The 19405-nt window shown below is 47.5% G+C and overlaps 1 protein-coding gene across 1 annotated transcript; it reads right to left on the bottom strand.

Annotated features, from left to right (window-relative positions):
- Positions 1-662: 662 nt before the first annotated feature.
- Positions 663-18320, bottom strand: AKAP14 (A-kinase anchoring protein 14). Its single transcript, XM_047765043.1, has 6 exons — positions 18229-18320; positions 14084-14250; positions 13670-13761; positions 5153-5332; positions 2318-2370; positions 663-820 (listed from the first exon to the last, which is right to left on the bottom strand). Exons 2-6 carry the CDS (start codon positions 14238-14240, stop codon positions 694-696), a joined length of 609 nt encoding a protein of 202 aa, XP_047620999.1. The 5' UTR covers positions 14241-14250; positions 18229-18320; the 3' UTR covers positions 663-693.
- Positions 18321-19405: the final 1085 nt, after the last annotated feature.

Here is a 19405-nt window from a genome sequence, read left to right as displayed (position 1 = left end):
GACAGGTTAATTTGAGCAACTCCCTAAACTCAGCTTTTGTACCTGTAAGACTCTGAGTGATGTGGATAGTGACAGGAAAAACCTTTTAGAAAATAGGAGTTCCCAGAGTTCCCACTGCGGCTCAGTGGTTAACAAATCCAACTAGGAACCATGAGGTTGCGGGTTCCATCCCTGTCCTTGCTCAGTGGGTTAAGGATCTGGCGTTGCCGTGAGCTGTGGTGTAGGTTGCAGACATGGCTCGGATCCCACATTGCTGTGGCTTAGGAGTAGGCCAGCAGCTACAGCTCTGATTCAACCTCTAGCCTGGGAACTTCCATGTGCCAAGGCTGCGGCCCCAGGAAAGACAAAAAGACAAAAAAGACCAAAAAAAAAAAAAAAAAGAAAGAAAATAGGAGTTCCTGCTCTGGTGCAGTGAGTTAAGGATCCAGTGTTGCTGCAGTTGTGGCATAGGTCACAGCTGCAGCTCGGATTCAATCCTTGGCCCGGAAACTTCCGTATGTTGTGGGTGCGGCCAAAAAAAAAAAAAAGAAACTAGAAGACAACTTACTGGTTACTCTGCTAGTGTGATGGAAGATGCAAATTGGAAAATGAATGCAAAGAAAAATAATACAGCTGAATTGTGTGCCACAAGTTTACTATTCAATAAATATTCTGTGGTTTGATGTGCAGTATTGTATTTTTAATATACTCTGATTAAAAACCTAAAATATTCTGGAAGATTCCAATACTGTTGAATTGGAAGATATTTGGATCGATTAAAATATGTTTGGCCTCAATTATGTCCCTCAGCCATTTTTCTCGAAAGCGAGTCATTCCGGGTCTGCAGAGGAAGAAAAACAAACACACCAAAAGCTTTTAAAATGAAACAAAGCATTGAGCCACCTATTGATTCCCTGCTTATTACTGTTACATTCCCAATGATCAAAATGCCTTTTGAGGGGTGGGAGGCAAAGGTTGTCTCTATTCCTTAGGCCCAATCACTAAAAGGGTTAATGAGCTTTTTTTTTTTTGTCTTTTTGCTATTTCTTTGGGCCGCTCCCACGGCATATGGAGGTTCCCAGGCTAGGGGTCCAATCGGAGCTGTAGCCACCGGCCTACATCACAGCCACAGCAACACGGGATCCCAGCCACATCTGCAACCTACACCACAGCTCACAGCAACGCCGGATCGTTAACCCACTGAGCAAGGGCAGGGACCGAACCCGCAACCTCATGGTTCCTAGTCGGATTCGTTAACCACTGCGCCATGACGGGAACTCCTGTTAATGAGCTTTTATGTAAAGTTTCTTTAAGAGGACTGCTATACAAATAAAAGTGATTATCATAGGAGTTCCCGTCATGGCTCAGTGGTTAATGAACCCAACTAGCATCCATGAGGACACGGGCTCCATCCCTGACCTCGCTCAGTGGGTTAAGGATCTGGTGTTGCCATGAGCTGTGGTGTAGGTTACGGACATGGCTTTGATCCTGCATTGCTGTGGCTGTGGTATAGGCTGGTGGCTACACCTCTGATTGGACCTCTAGCCTGGGAACCTCCATATGCCACGGGGGGGTCATCCACTAAGAAGACAAAAAAAAAGTGATTATTATACACAATTCCATGTGATTGTGAAGTTTCCCATAAAAACAACAGACACGACCTACTTTGGCCCCACTCCTACTTCAGCAACTAATCCTCAAGTTTCTAATCACTGAAAAAATAAGACACTAGAAATAAAAACAATTTTGGAAATTCCCTTGTGGAGCAGTGGATTAAGGATCCAGCTCTGACACAGGCCACTTTGGCTTGGGTTTGATCCCCGGCCTGGGAACTTCCACATGCCACGCGTGTGGCCGAAAAAAATAAGTAAATAAAATTTAAAACAATTTTTGACAGGGGTTCCCATCGTAGCGCAGTGGTTAACGAATCCGACTAGGAACCATGAGGTTGCGGGTTCGGTCCCTGCCCTTGCTCAGTGGGTTGACGATCCGGTGTTGCCGTGAGCTGTGGTGTAGGTTGCAGACACGGCTCGGATCCTGCATTGCTGTGGGTCTGATGTGGGCTGGTGGCTACAGCTCTGATTAGACCCCTAGCCTGGGAACCTCCATATGCCGCGGGAGCGGCCCAAGAAATGGCAAAAAGACAAAAAAAAAAAACAAAAAACAACTTTTGACAACAATGGCGGAATCCTGCTTTCAGCCATCTTAATGGAGTAGGTGGTCCAAAGAAGAAAAGTGACCATTACATAAATTGTCTGTGGCTGTGGGCCTGCTGGAGGCCTGGAGTATGATGACCTTGTCCCACCAACCTTTCAAAATAAGTCTAAATGTTCATTACCTGTGAACTAATCTTTGGCTCTCAAAGACATAAGAGACATCAATGGGTGCATCCTACGAGAAAATGACAACTGTCAGCTGAGACCAATCATACCGACTCATGATTCTTTCCATTATTGCTACACGTGTTCATGAGTATGCTCTTCAATTTCTAGAATTCATCTTCCCTGTGAATTGGGGGTCTGTAGATGGTAGTTCTTTGTCACTTCAAACCTCTGTTCGCCAAAAGCGACAAAGACCTTAAGAGTCTCCACAAAATTGGAAACAAGTCAGGAGAGGCTGTGCTCTCATTACTAGGAGCGTGAGTAACATATCAACTTCTTTACACAATCGACTGACAGTACCAGCTTATGTTGTAGGGATAACCTAAGAATGAAACCATACAGATGAATGCAGTTCAGAAATATTTTTGAAGCAGCATAAAAATGTAGGTTGTGGAGTTCCCTCATGGCTCAGCAGGTTAAGAATCCGACGTCCCTGCAATGCCTCTGGTGACTCCTGTGCCGTAAGTTCCATCCCTGGCCTGTGGGAACTTTCATGTCCCTCAGGTGCAGCTTAAAAAAAAGGGGGGGGGGAGTTCCCCTTGTGGCCCAGCAGAAACAAATCCAACTAGGAACCATGAGATTGCAGGTTCGATCCCTGGCCTCACTCAGTGGTTAAAGATCCAGCATCGCCGTGAGCTGTGGTGTAGGTCACAGATGCAGCTAGGATCCAGCATTGCTGTGGCTCTGGTGTAGGCTGGTAACTGCAGCTCCGATTCGACCCCTAGCCTGGGAACTTCCATATGCCACAGGTGCGTCCTCAAAAGCAAAAAAAAAAAAAAAAAAAGTTGTACTATTGTCTCAGTGGTCCCCATTTCAGTGTCCTCTCCAAAATTATACTTGGAATTCTGAGCATGAGCCCATCTCCCAAGCGCTCTCTGTGTGGTCTCGGTCACCATCTTCTTTACCTCCAGCAGCCTCACTTTCCCTTCTTAGACCTTGCTGGTTAGCAAGACATCTGCTGACAGGGTATATGTCCAGGGGAAATGACCACTGCACATATTTTATCTCTTTAGATCACTCCAGGTTCCAAACTCTCTAAACAGGTAAGTTTGTATCAGAATAGGGTGAATATAGGACATAGTTGGTTCACTGTGTGGTCATATATAAGCCTTAGAGTTAGGCAAAGCCTCAAATAACTTTTGTGAAAGAATGAAGGCAAAGGGGAAATAGCATTTTTATGTCTGTGGTATTCCGGGCATTATGCTTGGCACCAACCCTGTTCTAAGGACCCTGACCCTGGATTCCTGGATGTTATTTGGACTCCTTTCACACCAGCTGTCAACATATTTCATATTCACAGTCGACCTAATGGCTATAAGCAGTCATTCCTTCAAGTATTGATTGAGTGCCTACTACTTGCCAGGCCTTCATGGAGCTTACATTCTGGTGGGGGAGCAGAGTATAACAAGATAAGAAATTATAGGACTTCCCTTGTGGTGCAGCAGGTTAAGGATCAGCGGCTCAAGATCACTGGCCCCTGAGCTTCCATATGCTGCGGATGCAGCCAAAAAAAAAAAAAAAGCTAAGAAATTATATAGAAGATCAGAAAGCAATAAAGTTTTATGGAGAAAAAGCAAAAGCATGAAAGTAGGTAGGGCAGAAAGTACGGTGGAGGTGGTGAGCCAGCAAGACGTGCCCATACCTAGGGTAGAGGGTTCCAGGCAGAGGGAACAGCAAGTACAGAAGCCCTGAGGCAGGACTTATTCCTGGCTTATTTTAGGAGCAGCCAGGTCACAGTGACTGGAGCAGAGTAAGTGACGGGGAAGGAGTAATGGGAAAGCAGAAAGAACAAGCCACCAGATCACACAAGGTCTGGTCAGCCTCACTACTCAAAGTGTGCTCTGTGGCCCTCAGCCTCAGCACCATCTGGGAGCGCCTTAGTAATGCAGAAGCTTAAGCCCCACCGCAGACCTGCTGAATCAGAATCTTCCTTTGAACAAGATCCCTGAGTCATTCACATCCATTGTGAAGTTTGAGAAGGGCATTGGAATGTTTAAAACACAGATGTGACATAACTGCATTTTCTAGGGTTCACTCTGGCTGGTTGAAAAGAGGCAGGACATGGGTAAGGGGAGAAGCAGAGACCAGTTACAAGGCTGCTGAAATAACCTTGGTGGGAGATGGTGGTATCTTGGACGAGGGTGGTAGAGTGGGGAGAAATGCTGGGATTCAGGGTCTGGTTTTGAAGGTAGGGCCAACAGAATTTCCTAATGGATTGGACGAAGGATATGAGTAAAAAAGAGTAGAAGATGGTGTCAAGGATTTTGGCCCTCAACTGAGATGAGGAAGGCTGTGGGTGGGTCACACTTGGAAAGGAAAGGCACAAGTCGAGTTTTGGATACAGCAAGTGAGATGTTTATTAAACATCCCAGTGGCAGAGGTCTGAGCTGGAAATAGAGACTGCAGGATCAGAAGCTAGAGGTAGCATTTAAAGTCAGGAGGTTGGATAAGATCGTGAAGGAAGCGAGGCTAGAGAAGAGGTCGAGGGCCTGAGTTTCGGGACATTCCAACATGAAGACGTCGGTGCAAGGAGGAGAGAGCAGCAGAGACTGAGAAGGACTGGTCACTGAGGCAGGAGGAAAGCGGGAGAATGTTATTCTAGAAGCCAAATGGAACATTTGACGGATGAGGGGGTCATCAGCTGTAACAAGTGCTGCAGATGGGCCAAGCGAGATGAGGACAGAAATATGAGCCTTCAGTTTTACAGAGAACGAACCATCGGTGGCCTTGATAAGTCTCAGTTCTTGTTAAAGTCTCACTGAAGGGAACAGGGCAGAAAAGGAAGCCCTTACCGGAGGCTTGTTTTTGTTGATCTTGATGGTGAAGTAGACACCGGCAGAGATTTGTGCTATGGGTATCCGAGCAGTGGGGATGCTCCAGTGTACACAATAGATGTAATAGAAGCTATGAATCACGTCTTCCCTCCTTAAAAACTCGGTGTAGTGCACCCAGCGGCCTTGATACTCCCATTTCTGTTTCATAGAAAAAAAGCAGCAGCTCTTAGAGGAAGCAAAGCAGACTTCTGTTCCAGTCCTTTAGGTAAAAGCGGGGCACACGCTAGGGGTTACAGCCCTGCTTCTGGAGTACATTTATTTATTTATTTTTTCTTTTTAGGGCCGCACCCACAGCATATGGAGATTCCCAGGCTAAGGGTCGAATTGGAGCTGTAGCTGCCAGCCTACACCACAGCCAGAGCAACGCGGGATCTGAGCCGTGTCTGCAACCTACACCACAGCTCAGAGCAACGCAAGATCCTTAACCCACTGAGAGAGGCCAGGGATCGAACCCACATCCTCATGTTAGGTTCTTTTTTTTTTTTGGTCTTTTTGCTATTTCTTGGTCTTGGGCCGCTCCCGCGGCATATGGAGATTCCCAGGCTAGGGGTCGAATCGGAGCTGTAGCCACCGGCCTACGCCAGAGCCACAGCAACGCGGGATCCGAGCCACGTCTGCAACCTACACCACAGCTCACGGCAAGGCTGGATCGTTAACCCACTGAGCAAGCGCAGGGACGGAACCCGCAACCTCATGGTTCCTAGTCGGATTCGTTAACCACTGCGCCACGACGGGAACTCCTCATGTTAGGTTCTTAATGCTCTGAGCCACAACAGGAATTCCCTAGACTCCATTTCTAATGCTTTTGACTGGGATTCAAACTAGAATCAGCTCCCGCTTATCTTCATGGGTAGAGAAAAAAAGTGGAGCTGAAATAAAGGAATAGTGTAGACATCGCTTGATATTGGGCTTTGGAGGTCAGTGGCACCTGTTCAGATGTGTGTGCACATATACACCACACACACGCATGCTGATCTCCTACTGGACTCTTACTTGGAAGGCTGGTTTGGTTAAGTGTAAAATAACTAGAAAGTGATTAGAACATGTGTTCTGCTCACCCTACTCCTGTAACTAGCAAGTAATGAGGCTGGAGTTCCCATGTGGCTCATCTGGTTAAGGATCCGGCATTGCCACTCCTGTGGCTTGGATCACTGCCCTGGTTCAGGTTCGATCCCTGGCCTGGGAACTCCCCCGTGCCACGGATGTGACCAAAAAAGAAAAAAAAAAAAAAGAAAGAAAAGAAAGTGGAGTTCCCATTGTGGTTCAGTGGTGATGAACCTGACTGGTATCCATGAGGACATGGATTTGATCCCTGGCCTCGCTCAGTGGGTTAAGGATCTGGCGTTGCTGTGGCTGTGGTGTAGGCCGGCAATTACATCTCCAATTTGACCCCCTAGCCTGGGAACCTCCATGTGCCATGGGTGAGGCCCTAAAAAGCAAAAGAAAGAAAGAAAGGAGGCTGATTTCACAAGTTGTTTTGGAAAATCAGGCTCACTTCATTGCAGCCCTAGGTGGTATATAAAATCAGGTCAGAAAAGGAATGGGTCAAGCTTCCCCCTCTGAAGCACAAATCTTACTGACACCTAGATCCGCACACGTCATGATGCAGCCTTGAGTCTCAGCACCAGGCCTTGAATGCCAGAGGTATTCACTAAGTTCAACAGAACCCCCTTGTGCTGGCTACTGGGGCACAGGAGGCTTCTAAATCGAAAAAGATCCTGAATTAAGATGAAGGTCCACAGAAGGAAGGAAGCGGGATTGTCTAACAATCCTGGTGCTGTGAGGAGAGAGTTTGGGAGGAAATGGTAAAAAAAGGATTTCAGGCCCTCCTTTAAAAAAAAAAAAAAAAAAAGGAAAGCCAGGCCTCTGCCTCAGCTAACTTTATTTCAGACTTACACCCAATTGGCAGTTTCAGTTAGCCAGGGAGGTTACAGTGTGTTGTCTACTTACATAGATCGATATTCCTTGTATTTTTTTTTTTTTTTTTGTCTTTTTAGGGCCACACCTGTGGCATATGGAGGCTCCCAGGCAAGGGGTCTAATCGGAGCTGTAGCCGCTGGCCTACACCACAGCCACAGCAATGCCAGATCCGAGCCACATCTGCGACCTACACCACAGCTCACGGCAACGCCAGATTCTTAACCTACTGAGCAAGGCCAGGGATGGAACCTGCAACCTCATGGTTCCTAGTCGGATTGGTTTCCGATGCACCACGACAGGAACTCCTAGATCGATATTCCTTGTAATGAAGGAGTCTGACACAGTCAACCTCTTGAGGCCCCTTGGAACGTACCCTTTTTTTCCAACCTTTCTGTATTACCTGATATACTTTTTCAGGCCTAATATCTAACCTGTCACACAATCACAGACTTCTTTGCATTGGAATGGTCCCTAAAGATCATCTAACAAAGCACCTCGCTTTGCAGATTAGGATCCTGGGGCCTAGAAATAGAAAGGGACAATCCAGGGCTGGGACTGGGACCCAGAGCTCCCAAGCAGCCAGCTCAATGCTCTCTCCACCACGTCAACTGTCTCAATTCTAAGATTTTCTAAAACAGCCTTAGGCACATCAAGTTCAGCTATCTCCATCAGGCCAGTCTCTTCCCATTTTTATCCTGTGCAGGCAGCTGACTTTTATGTAGCTCCAGTGAGTGTGTGTTCTCCTTGGGTTTTGTCATTTTTATATGACATTGCTTCATATACTCACTTCCAGGAAACAGTGTCTATCTCATTGTGCTACTCTACCATGGATGGCTTAGCCAATTACATATTATTGGACATTCAAAGTCAACAGCCACTGGAAGCATATGCACAAAACTCTTATCAATGGTAAGTGACATTTGACGGAGTAGAACCAAGTATTGTAGGGGTGGAAAGGAAACTTTAATTTTCTGCTTTGTGTATCTTTGCTCACTGAATTTTTTTTAAAAATGATGTCTTATTTTTAATATTAAAAATCCTTTGGGGGAGTTCCTGTCATGGCACAGCGGAAACGAATCCAACTAGGAACCATGAGGTTGTGGGTTTGATCTCTGGCCTCGCTCAGTGGGTCGGGGATCCAGCATTGCTGTGACCTGTGGTGTAGGTCACAGACACAGCTCAGATCTGGCGTTGCTGTGGCTGTGGCGTAGGCTGGCAGCTGTACCTCCGATTGGACCCCTAGCCTGGGAACTTCCATATGCTGTAGGTGCAGCCCTAAAAAGCAAAACAAAACAAAACAAAACCCTTTTCTAGAAGTTCCTGCTGTGGAAAAAGCGGATCTGTGGTGTCTTGGGAGCACTGGGACTCAGGTTTGATCTTCCACCTGGCACAATGGATTAAGGACCCCATGCTGCCTCAGCTGTGGCTTAGGCGGTTCAGATCTGATCTCGGCCTGGGAACTCCATATGCCGCAGGGAGGCCCATAAAGGAAAAAAAAAAAAAGAACTTTTCTACAGTGAACACACACACAGTACTTTTTCTATCATAGTGGAAAGAGTATATCAGACACACCTACAATCAGAACTTAATTTTGCTGTTTAATCAGCAAGGTTTTGGGAGTTCCCTAATGGCACAGTGGGTTAAGGATCTGGCGTGGTCACTCCTGTGGCTCAGCTAACTGCTGTGGGTCAGAACTTCCCCATGCCATGGGCACAGCTAAAAAGAAAAAAGAAAAGAAAATCTTTGTGCATATTGTCTAGCCTGAGCCTTGAGTTTCCTCATCTGAAAAATGGGTATACTGATGTACCTACACACATGGTCGTGAGGATTAAATGAGATAATACATGTGAAGTGATTAGTGGTGCTTAGCACATAGCCATGCTCATTCAGTAAATGATAACTCTGACTTTGTCATCCCCTGGTATATGGTGGAGTCTGGGAAATCTGCAATAAACGTGAGAAAGTGCTCCATCAGATTAAATGCATTTTTGGAGTTCCCATCGTGGCTCAGTGGTTAACGAATCTGACTAGGAACCATGAGGTTGTGGGTTCGATCCCTGGCCTCACTCAGTGGGTTAAGGATCCAGCATTGCTGTGAGCTGTGGTGTAGGTTGCAGACGCGGCTTGGATCCCCCATTGCTGTGGCTCTGGTATAGGCCAGTGGCTGTAGCTCCGATTGGGCCCCCTAGCCTGGGAACCTCCATATGCCATGGGTTCGGCCCTAAAAAGACAAAAAAACACCAAAAAAAGAAAAAAGAAAAAAGATTAAATGCCTTTTTTTTTTTAGGGCTGCACCTGTGGCATATGGAAGTTTCCAGGCTAGGGGTTGAAATGGAGCCACAGCTGCCAGCCTATGCCACAACCATAGCAGCAGAGGATCCAAACCATGTCTGTGATCTACACTGCCAGCACCATAGCTCGCAACACAGGATCCTTAACCCACTGATCAGGACCAGGGATCAAACCCGCATCCTCGTGGATACTAGTCGGGTTCATTACAGCTAAGAAAGCTCTCCATCAGAAATGCCTGGCATCTAGGGAGTTCCTGTTGTGGCTCAGAGAAAATGAATCTGACTAGTATCCATGAGGGTATGGGTTAGATCCCTGTAGGTTAAGGATCCAGTGTTGCCGTGAGCTGTGGTGTAGGTTGCAGATGAGGCTTGGATCCAGCGTTGCTGCGGCTGAGGCATAGGCTGGCAGCAGCTGCAGCTCTGATTAGACCCCTAGCCTGGGAACCTCCATATGCTGAGAATACGACCCTAAAAAGCAAAAAAAAAAAAAAAAAAATGCCTGCAACTTAGATGGTAGACTTCACTTCTAGGGCTTGCTGCATTGGTGGGGCTAGGAACTGGGTAGTTTGATGTCAGGAGTTATGCAGAGCTTTTAGCTTTTCCATCACCTTCTACTTTCTAGTGGTCTCCATCCTCAAAATACTCCTATGAATGGGTAAGACAAATACTCTGACCTAGCTTTTCATCTGTGAAGAAATAATGGTATGGAGAGAATCAATCTGTTATGTATTCAGCACATATTTATAGAGCATCCACTATGTACCTGAACTTTCTAGGAGCTGGGGCAGAGCAGTGAACAAAAGTCTCTGCCCTCTTGGTCCATGTGATCTGGTGGTGGAAGAAAGGCAGTAGGGTAAGTAAATCTAATATCCTAAGTAGAGCTAAGTGTTAATGGAAGAAAAATAAGTCAAAGGAGAGATGGGTGTAATTTTAGATCAGGTGGCCAGAAAAGGCCTCGGTGAGCAGAAAGCATCTTAACAAGGACCTGAAAAGATGGAAAGCATGAACCATGAGAATGGATCTCAGGAGAGAGGTTTTCAGGCAGAGGGAACAGCAAGTGCAAAGGCCCTGAGGTGGGAGCATGCCTGGTCAGTGAACAACAAGGAGGCAAGTATGACTGGAGTGAAGAAAGTGAATGGGGAGAAGGTGGTAGGTGATGGGATCTGAGCAGTCAGTTGGGAAGGCGGCGAGGTGGAGACTCAGATCACTTCCGGCCCCCGTGGGCCACGGTCAGGACTGACTTGCCTTTTGCTCAGAAGCAGTGGGGTCTTCAGGGGAAGATTTCCTGCTTGTTCTGTGTCCCATTGCAGTCTGATTCACAAACCCTGGGTGCAGCAACAGGGCCTTTTGCTCAAGCCCAAATGGAGATGTGCTCCGGAGCAGGGGCCCCAGGAGTAACTCGTGCTTTGTCCCGGCCTTCACTGTGCACTATGTACCCCTTGCAGTGAGAACGGCGAGTCATGTGCTACACCACAGATGGAAGGCATGGAGCCAGCATCCCTAACTTTACCCCGTTTCCACCTGACCACGTGACCGGGCTTTCCTGGGCCTGGGAGAGTGCCCATGGGCTTGGATGGGCTTAGCAGAGGAACAGAGACAGCTGGAGATTTCTCCCAGGGTAGGGGAGTTTGCCCCCACCAATTTCAACTGGTTTCTTTTCCAAGGAAATACAGTGAGTGGGGATTTCCGGCCATTCTTCTTCATCGGCCCCGCCAGTTATGCAAAGCAACCCAGGGCCTTCTCCCCACAGCTGCTCAGATAAGCGCCACAAGTTGGTCAGCACAAGGACCAGGAGGGAAAAATAGAAGGAATTCGTGAGCATGTACATCTGACTATACAGTGAAAACATTCCATAGCCCAATGAAAATGACTTTTTTTTTTTGGTCTTTTTAGGGCCGTACCTGCGGCATATGGAGGTTCCCAGGCTAGGAGTCCAATTGGAGCTACAGCTGCCGGCCTACACCACAGCCACAGCAATGCCCAATCCAAGCCTCGTCTGCGACCTACACCATAGCTCACAGCAATGCTGGATCCCCAACCCACTGAGCAAGGCCAGGGATCAAACCTGCGTCCTCATGGATGCTAGTCAGATTCATTTCCGCTGAGCCATGACAGGAGCTCCCTGAAAATGACTTTTTTTTTTTTTTTGGTCTTTTTACCTTTTCTAGGGCCGCTCCCGCAGCATATGGAGGTTCCCAGGCTAGGGGTCCAATCGGAGCTGCAGCCACCAGCCTACTCCAGAGCCACAGCAACGCCGGATCCGAGCCGCGTCTGCAACCTACACCACAGCTCACGGCAACGCCGGATCGTTAACCCACTGAGCAAGGGCAGGGACCGAATCCGCAACCTCATGGTTCCAGTGTCGGATTCGTTAACCACTGCGCCACGACGGGAACTCCCTGAAAATGACTTTTAATCTCTGTGCACCCCTTTTGTTAAAATGAAGACTCTAAAGCCGGGGGTGGAGAACTCCTGCTTTAGAGGAGCATCTCCCTTTTTAGGCCACTAGGCCCCCATTTAGAGCAGCCACATGGGAAAATTGCTTCGCTGGGAAGATCTGATTTTCCTAGGGAACTGTATGGTTAGGATGATGCAAACCCTGGAAAATACAATTGTGCGTTTTTACCTTCAAAGACTATCCCATCTTTAAAGAAACATTCAATCTTGGATGTGCAGAATTAGAGGTTGCCTGCGAAACATCCAAGGGGAGTGTTGAGCAGGCATCGGATATGAGTCTCCTAGAGCTCATAAGAAAAGCCTAAGGAGAAGCTGGCAACTGGAAGCCATAGTCACTGCTTGATGCAAATATACAAGATTGAGCAATATCCATCTTGTGAGAGGACACAACGAGGCCCACGTAGAACCCCGAGAAATGCTATATTTAATGACACCGAAAGGCAGATGAAGATAGTGGAAGACATTCAGTGAAGGTAACAGAGAGGAAAGATGAAAACAAGGTAATTAGAATGTACCAAAAACCCAGGAAAGAGAACGTTTGAAAAAAAGAGACTGAAAAGGAGTTCCTGTCGTGGCGCAGTGGTTAACGAATCCGACTAGGAACCATGAGGTTGTGGGTTCAATTCCTGGCCTTGCTCAGTGGGTTAAGGGTCTGGCGTTGCCATGAGCTGTGGTGTAGGTTACAGACGCGGCTCAGATCCCGAGATGCTGTGGCTGTGGCATAGGCTGGTGGCTACAGCTTTGATTAGGCCCCTAGCCTGGGAACCTCCATATGCTGCGGGAGCGGTCCTAGAAATGGCAAAAAGACCAAAAAAAAAAGAAAAAAGAAAAATAACAAGAGAAAAAGAGACTGAGTTCCTGATGTGACACAGCAGAAACGAACCTGACTAGTAGCCATGAGGATGTGGGGTCCATCCCTGGCCTCTCTCGGTGGGTTAAGGATCCGGCATTGCTGTGAGCTGTGGTGTAGGTCGCAGACTCGGCTCGGATCCCACATTTCTGTGGCTGTGGTGTAGGTTGGCAGCCACAGCTCTGATTCGACCCCAAGTCTGGGAACCTCCATATGCCGAGGGTGAGACCCTAAAAAAAGAAAAAAAGAAAGAAAAAAGGAAAAAAAGAAAAAGGAGAAATCAAGTGAGATGAGTGACTGAAAAGAATAATTTGTGACTTTTGTCCAGGGAATGGAGAAAGTGGACTACAAAGTGAAGGGAGTGTAAGAATAGATGTTCTGGAGTTCCTGTCGTGGCACAGTGATTAACAAATCTGACTAAGAACCATGAGGTTGCAGTTTCGAACCCTGGCCTCGCTCAGTGGGTTAAGGATCCAGTGTTGCCACGAGCTATAGTGTAGGTTGCAGACGTGGCTCAGATCCCACGTTGCTGTGGTGCTGGTGTAGGCCAGTGGCTACAGCTCCAATTAGCCCCCTAGCCTGGGAACCTCCATATGCCGTGGGAGTGGCCCTAAAAAGACAAAAAGACCAAAAAAAAAAAAAAACAAAAAAATAGACCTTCTAAAGAGTAAAATACATTGTGTGTGTGTGTGTGTGTGTGTGTGTGTGTGTGTGTGTGTGTGTGTACGTGTAGATACACACATATACATAATAGAATAATTTAGTCATGTTAAAAAAAAACCCAAAGACTATCCCATCTTGATTTTGGAACCCAGATGAAGAGAGTTTTTACTTATTCAGGCTGTCTGTGACATCATCTGAGGTTTCTCTAGAAGGACTTCGAACTTTTCTTCAAACAGGAGCCTTTTTATTGTTCTTCGCCCTTGTGTGCCAAGCTGGAGTGGTCGACTCACTTACCGAAACAAACTCCTCAATTTGTTTACAGCCCCTTTCTGCTGTGAATTCACCATGTGTGATCCAGTTGATGTTTTTGACAGGGTGTTCAGCTTCTGCAAACAAGGCATGAATTTATTAGTTGCCTCCCAGCGTGGTGTTTTTTTTGGGGGGGGGGATTTTTAGGGCCACACCCGAAGCATATGCAAGTTCCCAGGCTAGGGGTCCAATAGGAGCTGCAGCTGGCAGCCTAAGTCACAGCCACAGCAATGCTGGATCTGAGCCGCGTCTGCGACCTACACCACAGCTCACGACAACGCCGGATCCTTAACCCACTGAGTGAGGCCAGGGATGGAACCCTCATCCTCATGTGTGCACACTGAGCCACAATGGGAACTCGGTGTGGCATTACCGAGACAATCGAAACAGGATTACTACCTTCCACGGACTTAATAGCAGCATCGATGGCATGCTTAGCCAAAGCTAGAGCTAGTTCATTTATATCGCTAGTATCTTTTGTATCCGTCATCTGGCTTGTAGAACCTTTATCCACATTCACATCCTCCCGAAATCTGACACTTTTCTTCACCTCCATTTTCTTTTGACTGGAAAAAGAAATTCAAGAAGTTACCTTTTGTGTGTGTGTGTCTGCATGTACACACTTATGTAAGTACAGACTATCTCTTGAAGAATCAAAAGACACAGGAAATGGTTGTTGCCTTTAGGGAGGGGATTAGGGGTTGGGGTAGGAGTGAGGCTTCAATGTATACCCTTTGTACCTGGCTGCTGAGATCCATTATTCCTGAAAACCAAGGATTTTTCAATTCTCATAACCATGAAGACTTTAGCAAAATGTAGTAGAATGAGGGAGTTCCTGTTGTGGCTCAGCAGGTTAAGACCCCAAGTAGTATCAATGAGGATGCAGGTTCGATCCCTGGCCTCGCTCAGTGGGTTAAGGATCTGGTGTTGCTGCAATTGTGGTGTAGGTCGTAGATGTGGCTCAGATCTGGTGTTGTGGTGGCTGCGGCATAGGCTCTGATTCGACCCCTAGCCTGGGAATTTCCATATGCCGCTATTGCAGCCCTAAAAAAAAAAAAAAAAAGTAGTAGAATGATTCCTAGCTTCCTTAGAGGTCTAACAATATTGATTTCTAGTTGAGTCTCTATTAGGACCTCAATCCCTGCTTTAGATGACTTGAGGGCATGTGGCTCTTTAAAGATAAAATGAATAAAAATGATTAGAGCAATATAGTATAGGAGGGCTTCACTTTTCAGGTTTTTTTCTCTTGGATTTTCCAGGTATACCATTACCTGCCAGAAACTATCATTTTTTTGCCTTCTTTTTTCCTGCAATGTATAAATATTAGCTTTGGTTAACACTTCCAGAAAAATGTGAAGTGAAAGTGGAGACGATCAGAAGTTCCCTTCGTGACTCAGCAGTTAACAAACCCGACCAGGATCCATGAGGATGCGGGTTTGGTCCCTGGCCTTGCTCAATGGGTTAAGGATCCAGCATTGCTATGGCTGTGGCATAGGCAGCGGCTACAGCTCTAATTCGACCCCTCGCCTGGGAACTTCCATATGTCGTGGGCGTGGCCCTAAAAAGCAAAAAAAAAAAAAAAAAGAAGAAGAAGAAGAAGAAGAAGAAAGTGGAGACAACGAGCCTGTGTCTTTTGTGTCAGGCTTCAGTGGGCATGCTTTCTGCTATTATACCAGGAAGTATAATGATGCTGGCTCATGGCTTGAGATTTATTAAGAAAATATTTGCTCCTGTTTTAGAAAGATGTTTATCATAAGTGATAAATAAAATTTTCCAAATGCCTTTAACATCTATTGAGATTTGGGAAATTAGAGCTATCAGGGTTGTGAACGGTTTATCACAGAGCTAGAAGACTTTGCACATTTTCCAACTTTTTCCCTTGAGTGTTGGATTCTTTTTTGTGCTGCTAGAGCAAGGTCTCCTCACTGGACAGCAATCACTCACTTCTAGCACAGTTATAAATCCCCTGTAGGGGGAGTTCCCGATGTGGCTCAGTGGTAATGAACCTGACTGGTATCCATGGGGATGTGGGCTTGATCCCTGGCCCGGCTCCCTGGTCTCGCTCAGTGGGTTAAGAATCCAGTGTTGCTGTGAGCTGTGGTGTAGGTTGCAGATGCAGCTCCAATCTGACATGACTGTGGCTGTGGCATAGGCTGGCGGCCGCAGCTCCAATTAGATCCTTAGCCTAAGAATGTCTATATGCCACAGGTGTGGCCCTAAAAATAAATAAATAAATAAATAAATAAATAATAAATCACCTGCAGGCAATCCCTGCACGAGGGTTGCTATCTTGCTCTGAGGGGACCTATTTATTTTTCTGTAAATAGCAACTCCCAGCCTGGGGTGTTTAATGTGCCTCTTTCCATTTAGCTCTCAGCACAGCACTAGGAGATGGTGGCTAGAGACCTTCCCTATACCCTTCCAGCCCCCACCCCCACCCATCTCCCCCACTCTCTACCCTGGAACTGCAGTGGTGGCTCTCCCACACTCTCTGGCTTCCAGGAGGTTCCACACAATGGGGAGGGGCCAGCTGAAGGGAGGAGAGTGAGCTCCAGGCATATCAGTCACATGTCCCCGGGGGGCATTCCACCTACAGGGTCTCCTGGGGTGGGCTACACCTGCACCAAGCAGGTGCCCACTGGCCAGGGGCAGCTCTCTCACAGCTCCTCAGGTGAGGGGAACTGTCCTCTCCCCTCAACCCTCTAGCCCCAGGTTCCCAGCCCTGGGAGCCGCACTTGTCCTCTTTCCCGACCGTCTGCCCGTACCTTTGTAAATACCTCCTTTCCTTGGCCCTCTCCTCTGCTACTTTGTGTATCCCAGCAGCTTCCAGCTGGGCCCGAGTCATAAAGAGAGGGACTCAGGTAACGATGTGAAACAAGGAAGCCAAGCTCACAACACCAGATCGTCCGGCTCCACAACCTGTGCCTTTTTTTTTTTTTTTTTTTCTACCCACACCATGTGGAAGTTCCCGGGCCAGGAATTGAACCCACCCTGCATATGCGGCCCACACCACAGGTGCACAGTGCCGGATCCTTAACCCACTGTGCCATAAAGGAACTTCCCCACAGCCTGTGCTCTGAAGCACCCCACTCTCCCTCCAAGGTTCACAAAGGATGGTGGGGCCCTCATCTCACATTTCCATCTGCAGCCCACCACATGCTCACCCTTTCTGCGAGCCTCTTTCAAAAAGGGCCCCCCTTTGTCCCCTTTCTGGATACCGTTGTTGGTCCCCGGGTGTGGTGGCTGCTGAGCAGGGCAACTCAGTTCCCATGGCCGTCAGCCCAAGAATGGTTGGAACGGCCTTAAACATTCTGGGAATAATGCAGACTCGTGCTCATTTGGGTTTCATACCAGTATTTTAAGCTACTTTGCCTCTACCTCAGTTCCCTTCAGGCTGCCCATCCCAGAGTGAGGAGGGGCTGAAGTTTGGGAGTAGGTGTCTGAAGGCCCTTAGCCCTAGAGCCCTTAGCTCTCCCCAGCCCAAGGCCCATGCCAATTTGCCCAAAGCAATTTGCCATGAACTCCATAGACAATAGTTTTTCTGTGAATTGGTAAATTTAGCAGGCTTTGGTGCGTTAATCATATAGCAACTTGATCCTTCAGAAAATGCCCCTTTTGGCTACTACATCATTCATTGACTTGGCTTTCAGCAAATTGCCTCTTGATGAGTTTACAGGAAGCCAAATCTATGACCTCCAACACCAAGCAAATGAGGTGGGGCTTGGGAGTTCCCTTCGTTGTGCAGTGGTTAACGAACCCAACTAGGAACCATGAGGATGCAGGTTCGATCCCTGGCCTTGCTCAGTGGGTTAGGGATCCTGCATTGCCGTGAGCTGCGGTTTAGGTCGCAAACGCAGTTCAGATCACATATTGCTGTGGCTGTGGTGTAGGCTGGCGGCTGTAGCTCCAGTTTGACCCCCAGCCTGGGAACTTCCATATGCTGTGGGTGCGGCCCTAAAAAGCGGGAAAAAAAAAATGAGGTGGGGGCTTTGTGCATGGCAGGACCCAGGGAGCCCTGTGCTCCAGTGAGGGAAAGCAGGGAGCAGTTCAGATCTTTTTTTTTTTTTTTGTCTTTTTGCCTTTTCTAGGGCCACTCCTGAGGCATATGGAGGTTCCCAGGGTAGGGGTCGAATTGGAGCTGTAGCCACCGGCCTACGTCAGAGCCACAGCAACCCGGGATCTGAGCCACATCTGTGACCTACACCACAGCTCACGGCAACGCCGGATCCTTAACCCACTGAGCAAGGCCAGGGATCAAACCCGCAACCTCATTGTTCCTAGTCGGATTCGTTAACCACTGCGCCACGACGGGAACTCCAACAGTTCAGATCTTATCCTCACACATCTGTAGGCACAAATCATTCTTAAGCATCCCTTCACCTGGCCTCTCCTACTCCTTTTTCTCCCCTTCCCTTCCTAACAAGAGGCCAGATGGGCAGAATGGGTGCGAAGGGCAAGGTCAAGTTTGCGGTCTAGGTGATGAATGGGGAGAACAACTTCAAGTCCTTTTTGTGGAGCCCTCCCACCCTTAATAACCCTCATACCTGAGTGACCAGATCCTTGTTTGGAGCAGAGGTAGACCAGGAAGCTTCAGGAAGATTCTCCTGCAGCTTTTTCCTCTGGATTCCCTGCTGGAATGTTTACACGTGCTGCCAAGGCAACACCAATTTCAACCAATGGGAGGCAACGCCCAAATGTTTCTGACTGCTTCTGTTAGTGAGGGAGGAGGATAGCCGGTCACAGCAACAATCTGACCTGCAAAGCGGGACCAAGTTGTCCTCGAAGCTCCTCCCCAGCAGGAGATGGGCTTGCAGGGCTGTGCCAGGAGGAGTGGTAACAATAAGCTCACAGCCAGCATGTATTAGGGGGTCCTTATTATGTGCCAGTCACTGTGGGACAGGCTTATTTACTGCTCACAATAGCCCCGGTTAGGTAGGTGTTAGTGTTTTCATCACAGTTGAACAGAGGCACAGAGAGTATTAAATAAATTGCCCCAAACTTAAGTTTGAAGAGCTATCCGACTTCAAATGACTGAGCTTTTATTTAATGATTCTCAAATTCTGAGGTTGGAACCTCCCTCGTGTGCTTGATTATTTTCAAAGGTGTGTTTTTTATGAGTCAAGGATGAGCTTAGATTGTAATGGTTATCAGCGCAGACCTAGGAACAGTTTACTTAACATTTCTTAGTTTCCTTGTCTATAAAATGGGGATGACAATGCCTATGGAATAGGGTTCTTTATGAGGATCAAATCAGATTAATTCATGTAAAGACAGAACGGTGCTTGGTATATCAAACCCTCTCTCTCAAATTGTCAGATATTGTTTCTAGCAGCGTTATTAATGGTGGTAGTAGTAGTATAGTGTTTTTTAAATGATGAAATCAAACACTGTTGGCCCTGTGCGAGGAACCAGTTGTTTACTTGGCTGTTTGCTTTTTAGGGCTGCACCTGTGGCATATGGAGGTTCCCAGGCTAGGGGTTCAATCAGAGCTACAGCTGCCGGCCTACACCACAGCCACAGCAACGCAGGCTCCAAGCCGCGTCTGCGACCTACACCAAAGCTCACGGCAACGCCGGATCCTTAACCCACTGAGCGAGGCCAGGGGTTGAACCCACATCTTCATGGATACTAGTCAGGTTCTTTTGTTGTTGTTGTTGTTGTCTTTTTGCCATTTCTTGGGCCGCTCCTGTGGCATCTGGAGATTCCCAGGCTAGGGGTCGA

This window comes from Phacochoerus africanus, chromosome X (assembly GCF_016906955.1).
Source record: "Phacochoerus africanus isolate WHEZ1 chromosome X, ROS_Pafr_v1, whole genome shotgun sequence".
Lineage (NCBI taxonomy): Eukaryota > Metazoa > Chordata > Mammalia > Artiodactyla > Suidae > Phacochoerus > Phacochoerus africanus.
This window is presented reverse-complemented; position numbering and strand designations above follow the sequence as displayed.